The 8,839-nt window shown below is 45.1% G+C and overlaps 1 protein-coding gene across 1 annotated transcript in view; it reads right to left on the reverse strand.

Annotated features, from left to right (window-relative positions):
* LOC311235669 (pleckstrin homology domain-containing family A member 1-like) overlaps nucleotides 1-8,839 on the reverse strand; it is a gene marked incomplete at its 5' end in the record, with an annotated part of 111,324 nt that overhangs the window by 47,982 nt on the left and 54,503 nt on the right. The window contains one exon of the mRNA XM_084323133.1: nucleotides 7,331-7,453. Coding sequence (XP_084179259.1) covers nucleotides 7,331-7,453 — 123 coding nt within the window. The remainder of the gene's footprint in view (nucleotides 1-7,330; nucleotides 7,454-8,839) is intronic.

Consider the following 8,839-nt stretch of genomic DNA (forward strand, 5'->3'; position numbering starts at 1 on the left):
ACCTTGACCTCCTCCAGGTAGGCCCTCTCGTCGTTTGCATAGATCAGGCCCACCACTACTGTGTCGTCAGCAAATTTGATGATTGTGTTGTTGTTCCGCTGTGCCACACAGTCATGTGTGTACAGGGAATAGAGGAGGGGACTCAGAACACAGCCCTGGGGGGCCCCTATGTTGAGAGTGATGGATGAGGAGGTGCAGTTGCCTGCTCTCACCACCTGGAGTCTGCCCGTCAGGAAGTCCAAGACCCACTGGCAGAGGTCATAGTTCAAGCCCAGGTCCCTGAGCTTGGCTATGAGTTTGGAGGGGACTATGGTATTGAATGCTGAGCTGTAGTCGATGACAGCATTCTCACATAGTTCCCCTGCCTCTTGTCCAGGTGTGATGCTGCTGTGTGCAGCACATGGGCTATGGCGTCCTCCGTGGACCTGTTGGGGCGGTATGCAAATTGCAGGGGGTCCAGGTTTATGGGGATGGAGGAGCAGATGTAGCCCTTTACTAGCTTCTCAAAGCACTTCATGGCTATGGAGTTGAGAGCTACAGGGCGGTAGTCGTTGAGGCAAGCAGGCTTGGATTTTTTGGGTACAGGGATAATAGTGGACTTCTTCAGACAGGTGGGGATGACAGCCTGTTCCAAGGACAGGTTAAATATGTCAGTGAATACCGGGGCCAGTTGGTCGGCACAGACTTTTAGGATGCGGCCAGGGATACCGTCCGGTCCTGCTGCCTTCCTGATATTCACTTTCTTAAAGGTCCTCCTCACCTCATGTTCTGTTACCCTGAACACTGAGTCTCCATCAGCAGTGTCCCCCCCCTCCATTGCAGTGGTTTGTAGGCTGGTGTTGTTATTCACAGCCTCAAACCTTGCATAGAAGGTATTGAGATCATTTGCTAAGGAGATGTCACTGTTCAGCTTGAGGGAGGTGTCTTTGTAATCTGTCCTCGTTCTGAGGCCCTGCCACATAGCTCTAGAGTCAGCCTGTTCATATTGAAGTTCAATTTTATCCCTGTAACGCCTCTTTGCTTCTATTACTGCCCTCCTAATGTTGTATCTCGCCACCTTGTGGTCATTTATGTTGCCTGCCACAAGCCCGGCGTTGTAGGCTGAGGTGTGCGCTTTCAGAGCCTCACGGACGGATTTATCTACCCAGGCCTTTTGGTTTGGGTAAACTCTAATTGTGGTAGTGGGGATTGTTTCTTCCACCAAAGTACAAACAAAGTCCAGCACTGTCTCCGTGTAGTCATTAATGTTATCTGTGTTATCGTGGAACACCCTCCAGTCTGTACATTCAAGTGCAGCTTGGAGTGTGCCCTCTGATTCAACAGACCATCGCTGCACATCTCGCGATACTACCGGGGCGCGCTTGAGACTTTGTTTATATTTTGGTGAAAGAAAGATGGCGTCATGGTCAGATTTGCCGAAGCCACTGGCAGCCTGAGACTTGTATCCACACTTAAATTGCGAGTAACAATGGTCTAAAATATTACCGCCTCTGGTGTTACAAGTCACATGCTGGTAGAAGTCTGGCAATACTCTTCTCAGGTTGGCGCTATTGAAATCACCCACAACCACAATAGCAGCATCAACATTAGCTGCCTGGATTCTATTTACCTTGTTGTGTAGCAGGGACAGCGCGACTCCAGTGTTTGCTTGTAGTGGAATATACACTCCGACCAAGATGACCTCTCGGGAGAAAGAAAGGCCGGCACTTTTTATTTTGATGGATATATACTCCAGGTTGGGGGAGCAGTGGTTTGAAAGTTCCTTCACGTTGCCTGGATCGCTCCAATTGTTGTTCAACACGAAGGCTATCCCACCTCCCCGCTGTTTACCGGATTCTTCTGTTCAATCTTTGCAATGAATGAAAAAGTGATCGGCCGGTTGGATAGCGTGGTCTGGGAGGTCTGGCGTCAACCACGTCTCGGTGAAGCAGAGAACATTGCAGTCTCTAACGTCTCTTTGGAATTGAATCCTTGCTCTGATGTCGTCCAGTTCATTATCTATTGATTGCACATTGGCCAGCAATATTCTGGGCAGTGGCGTTCTGTGTCTCCTGGATCGCAGTCTGTTTCGGACGCCGGCTCTCCTTCCTCGCCGCCTGTCTCCTTTGTTCCGTGGGCCGAGGTCTGGTCCTGTTGTCCTCAAGATCTCAGCAGGCCAGTGTTGTTGTTCGGCGAGCTGATCCAGAGAGCAATCCAGTTGGTAAGTTTCCCGTAATCCAATGTCTATGAGTGACTGACTGTCATACACATTAAATGCACCAACAGTTGGTACAAAAAAAACTCTTAAAACTATAAATATTAACAAAAGTAAGCAGTCTCGACGGAGCGCACAGCAGCGCCATTGTGGCTCTCATCCACATTCATTAATTGTCTCCCCCTGCTCTCTCCTCCATGAGCTCAATGTAACGTGGGAGTGAAGTGGTCTATGGTGCATCACAGTCACGAAAGGCGCTACATGTACCTGTACCCCCCCCCCCCCATGCTGCTATGATGCCTGCATTTCCCCAAGGGGATCAATAAAGGAATATCTGATCTAATCTTAAAGAGTAATTCTATGTGACAGTACACATTAGCTGCTACCACTATCTGTCCAATGTACAATTTCTACATCAAATGTATATACTCTCTTTTCTGGACTCTTTTTGTATCACAAACAGTACTGTATTTGCAAATCTGGTATGTCATAAATGTATAGATGTAGCAGTACTGTCTATCTGTATGTCGTGTGTGTCATATATGTTATGATGAATTGAAAATGGGGGACCCTGATGTAAACAAGACGAAAGTCTTTCTCTGGTCTGCATCCCCTTAACAATTGTATGTATTGAGCTGTACTGTACTGTACCCATTCTGCAATATGTTAATAAAGTTTTCAATCAATCAATCAATCAATCAATCAATCAATCAATCAATCAATCAATACGTCTGTTTGTTTTGTCCTAAAGTTGTAGTTTGTTTACTCCCCAAGCTGATCCCAGATCAGTGTGAACGACACGATGCCGGTCTGACACACGCTGTCCTCCAACTCACTGAGGGAGTGGAGCTATAGATTAACTCTGTTGTCAAAGATGAACTTTGAATCCAGTTTAATTATTTATTTAATGTGTGAGAACACACACACATGCACACACAGAAACACATGCACGCACATGCACATATACACACACACACACACAGGAGGAAATGAGGTTATTTTCATAGTAAAGGAAGTACCTTCAGCACTCTGCATTCCAACTCTCTTCCAACACACAGCTACTGTAACACACACACACACACACACACACACACACACACACACACACACACACACACACACACACACACACACACACACACACACACAGCTACTGTAACACACACACACACAGCTACTGTAACACACACACACACAGCTACTGTAACACACACACACACACAGCTACTGTAACACACACACACACACAGCTACTGTAACACACACACACACACACAGCTACTGTAACACACACACACAGCTACTGTAACACACACACACAGCTACTGTAACACACACACACACACACAGCTACTGTAACACACACACACAGCTACTGTAACACACACACACACACAGCTACTGTAACACACACACACAGCTACTGTAACACACACACACAGCTACTGTAACACACACACACAGCTACTGTAACACACACACACACACAGCTACTGTAACACACACACACACACAGCTACTGTAACACACACACACACAGCTACTGTAACACACACACACACACACAGCTACTGTAACACACACACACAGCTACTGTAACACACACACAGCTACTGTAACACACACACACAGCTACTGTAACACACACACACACAGCTACTGTAACACACACACAGCTACTGTAACACACACACACAGCTACTGTAACACACACACACACAGCTACTGTAACACACACACACACACAGCTACTGTAACACACACACACACAGCTACTGTAACACACACACACAGCTACTGTAACACACACACACACACAGCTACTGTAACACACACACACAGCTACTGTAACACACACACACACAGCTACTGTAACACACACACACACAGCTACTGTAACACACACACACACAGCTACTGTAACACACACACAGCTACTGTAACACACACACACACACACAGCTACTGTAACACACACACACACAGCTACTGTAACACACACACACACAGCTACTGTAACACACACACACACAGCTACTGTAACACACACACACACAGCTACTGTAACACACACACACAGCTACTGTAACACACACACACACACACACAGCTACTGTAACACACACACACACAGCTACTGTAACACACACACACAGCTACTGTAACACACACACACACAGCTACTGTAACACACACACACACAGCTACTGTAACACACACACACACAGCTACTGTAACACACACACACACAGCTACTGTAACACACACACACACACAGCTACTGTAACACACACACACACAGCTACTGTAACACACACACACACAGCTACTGTAACACACACACACACACACAGCTACTGTAACACACACACACACACACACAGCTACTGTAACACACACACAGCTACTGTAACACACACACACACAGCTACTGTAACACACACACACAGCTACTGTAACACACACACACACAGCTACTGTAACACACACACAGCTACTGTAACACACACACACACAGCTACTGTAACACACACACACACAGCTACTGTAACACACACACACACAGCTACTGTAACACACACACACAGCTACTGTAACACACACACACACACACACAGCTACTGTAACACACACACACACACACAGCTACTGTAACACACACACACACACACACACACACAGCTACTGTAACACACACACACACAGCTACTGTAACACACACACACACACACACACACACACACAGCTACTGTAACACACACACACACACAGCTACTGTAACACACACACACACACACACAGCTACTGTAACACACACACAGCTACTGTAATACACACACACACACACACACACACAGCTACTGTAACACACACACACACACAGCTACTGTAACACACACACACACAGCTACTGTAACACACACACACAGCTACTGTAACACACACACACAGCTACTGTAACACACACACACACACAGCTACTGTAACACACACACACACAGCTACTGTAACACACACACACAGCTACTGTAACACACACACACACACAGCTACTGTAACACACACACAGCTACTGTAACACACACACACACACACAGCTACTGTAACACACACACACACAGCTACTGTAACACACACACACAGCTACTGTAACACACACACACAGCTACTGTAACACACACACACACACACAGCTACTGTAACACACACACACACAGCTACTGTAACACACACACACAGCTACTGTAACACACACACACACAGCTACTGTAACACACACACAGCTACTGTAACACACACACACACACAGCTACTGTAACACACACACACACAGCTACTGTAACACACACACACACACACAGCTACTGTAACACACACACACAGCTACTGTAACACACACACACACAGCTACTGTAACACACACACACACAGCTACTGTAACACACACACACACAGCTACTGTAACACACACACACACAGCTACTGTAACACACACACACACACACACAGCTACTGTAACACACACACACACAGCTACTGTAACACACACACACAGCTACTGTAACACACACACACACAGCTACTGTAACACACACACACACACACACACACACACACACAGCTACTGTAACACACACACACAGCTACTGTAACACACACACACACACACAGCTACTGTAACACACACACACACAGCTACTGTAACACACACTGTAACACACACACAGCTACTGTAACACACACACACAGCTACTGTAACACACACACAGCTACTGTAACACACACACACAGCTACTGTAACACACACACACACAGCTACTGTAACACACACACACAGCTACTGTAACACACACACAGCTACTGTAACACACACACACACAGCTACTGTAACACACACACACACACACACACACACACAGCTACTGTAACACACACACACACAGCTACTGTAACACACACACACACAGCTACTGTAACACACACACACAGCTACTGTAACACACACACACACACACACACACACACTATATATATATTTGATCGCAGCTTAGTAGCATCACTCACCTGGAGAGAGAGAGAGAGAGAGAGAGAGAGAGAGAGAGAGAGAGAGAGAGAGAGAGAGAGAGAGAGAGAGAGAGAGAGAGATCTACAGAGGACATGACCTGACACACTGTAATGACAGGAAAGATAAAATAACAGAGAGATAAATAGACAGACAGAGAAAGAGAGAGAGAGAGTGGTAGAGAGAAAGAGAGAGGGGTGTAGAGAGAGAAAGAGGGAGAAATAGACAAGACAGAGAAAGAGAGAGCGGTAGAGAGCTATAGACAGACAGAGAAAGAGAGGGGTATAGAGATAGAGAGAGAGAGAGGGGTAGAGAGATATAGAGAAAGAGATGTAGAGGGGGAGAGAGACAGGGAATGAGAGGTAGAGAGACAGAGAGAGGGAGAGAGAGTAGAAATAGAGAAGTAAACAGATTTAGCATGCATGTGTATGTGTGTGTGTGTGTCTGTGTCCGTGTTTCCGCTCGCATGCGTGTGTGTGTGTGTGTGTGCGTGGGTGTGTGAGTGAGCATGTACAGTATATATATAGTGTGTCAAGTCAAGTCAAGAGTTTTAATTGTCACGGCATACAGGTATACAATGAAATGCGGGTGGTCTTGCCCGCAACGATGTGCAATACAGTGGTACAACATATAATAGAATCAAAAAAAGAAAAAACAACATTGTGCAGTAAACAGGTAACAGGTAACATGGAGTGACATCTCGGTATCTGTACATAGTTATTTACAGAGCATATGGGACATGCTAGTTAGCTTTGGTAGTGCAATACACTGTTCCTGTTATTCTAATTTAAAGTGTCCTTTCCTTTGGCCATGTGTGTGTGTGTGTGTGTGTGTGTGTGTGTGTGTGTGTGTGTGTGTGTGTGTGTGTGTGTGTGTGTGTGTGTGTGTGTGTGTGTGTGTGTGTGTGTGTGTGTGTGTGTGTGTGTGTGTGTGTGTGTGTGTGTGTGTGTGTGTGTGTGTGTGTGTGTGTGTGTGTGTGTGTGTGTGTGTGTGTGTGTGTGTGTGTGTATGTGTGTGTGTGTGTGCGTGCGTGCATGTGTGTGTGTGCACTTGCGCATGCACGTGTGATGTACCTGTGTAGCTGTGATGATGGGAACTCCTCCTATGATCTCTGTCTTGTAGGAGACCTGCTTCATGGCTCCCAGGACGTCCTGAGGACTCTCTACACTGAGCTGAGCCTCCCCTGACTTAGGAACCTATGACACACAACTAACATCGTCACTAATCACCAACAATAACACATCATATCAAATATCATCCAGGGTTTCCGCCTGTCCACGTGGCCGAGAAGATTTCAACGTCCTGGACAAATGGGATAAATAACAGTCAAATATTATCTGTGTTTATTGAGCTCATTGCAATAACGTTATACCTGATGCTTAATACTTATTGTCAATCACAGTTACCATTTGTGATCATTAACGTTACATTACCTCCTCTCAGATTTCTTGAGAAAAGATTGTTTTGGTACAGCCATGAGTGTTTGGGTCCATGTAGTACACAAGTTCCGTGCGTCCGACACTATCAATAGTCTATGAACGCTACGCTACAGTCTTCCCCGTAAAGAAAATGGTAATTACCGAATAACGGAAACCCAGATATCATCGTCGGATTGGTTGTGACACCTTGGTATAATTACAGTAAACAAATTAGACACACTTCCCATAAACCGCATTGCTTCCTGTTGCAAAGGAGATTTTGCTGTGTGCCCCCACCCCCTGGCAGCTTCCTACGTGGGATTTGTCTTGAAGAAACTCAGAGAGGGTAAACAGTCCTCCTAACTTGGAGTTATTTTCGCTGATAAACCAGGTTTTGTTCTGTAATGCTGTTCAGCAGAACTCTGTGGATCCGACCCGGTGGCTCACAGTATCTATAGCCAGTAACGAGGGGGTTCCTGTTCTAACAGTGTGCCATCTCATCCAAGGAACACAAACCATGCACACACACACACAACACAGGATGACTATCAATTAGTGCTGTCAGGCGATTAAAAAAATGTATCTAATTAATTACAGGATTTGTAATTCATTAATCTAATTAATCGCATTTTAATCGCATAACCATTTTAGGCCTGATATTCTATATTCTATAATCATATTTCAAATTGCATGTGTCCGGATGTCAGAATTCAGTACTGTATCTACAAAACCTTCTGTTTAATCATCTTCCCTTTATTCATTTGCTTAGATTTTTCAGGTCTGGTCAATTTGAGCATGGTGTTATTCACAGTCAAAGATAAAAAAATGTTTTATTGATATTCTCATTTGGTTCATTACAATTGAATTTACTCAAGCCTAGTAACAGACACAGTACTTCTGACACTGGGAATACATTCCCTGAGATCCATAGATGTCCCTAGAATCAGATACCAAGAACATGCAAATGGACCATTTAAAAAAAAAAAATCTGTAAATATTTATTCTACGTTCTTATGGAATGAACGAGATAAATTGAATTTTCATAACGTGATAATTTGCTGTGTAATTAATTAATCTAATTAACGTGATAAACTGACAGCCCTACTATCAATATCCTCTACAGTATGGTTGGCGTGGGCGCATGTGTGTGCGTGTTAACTCACA

The sequence above is a fragment of the Notolepis coatsorum genome (assembly GCF_963971535.1).
Source record: "Notolepis coatsorum genome assembly, chromosome: 10".
Taxonomy (NCBI): Eukaryota; Metazoa; Chordata; class Actinopteri; order Aulopiformes; family Paralepididae; genus Notolepis; species Notolepis coatsorum.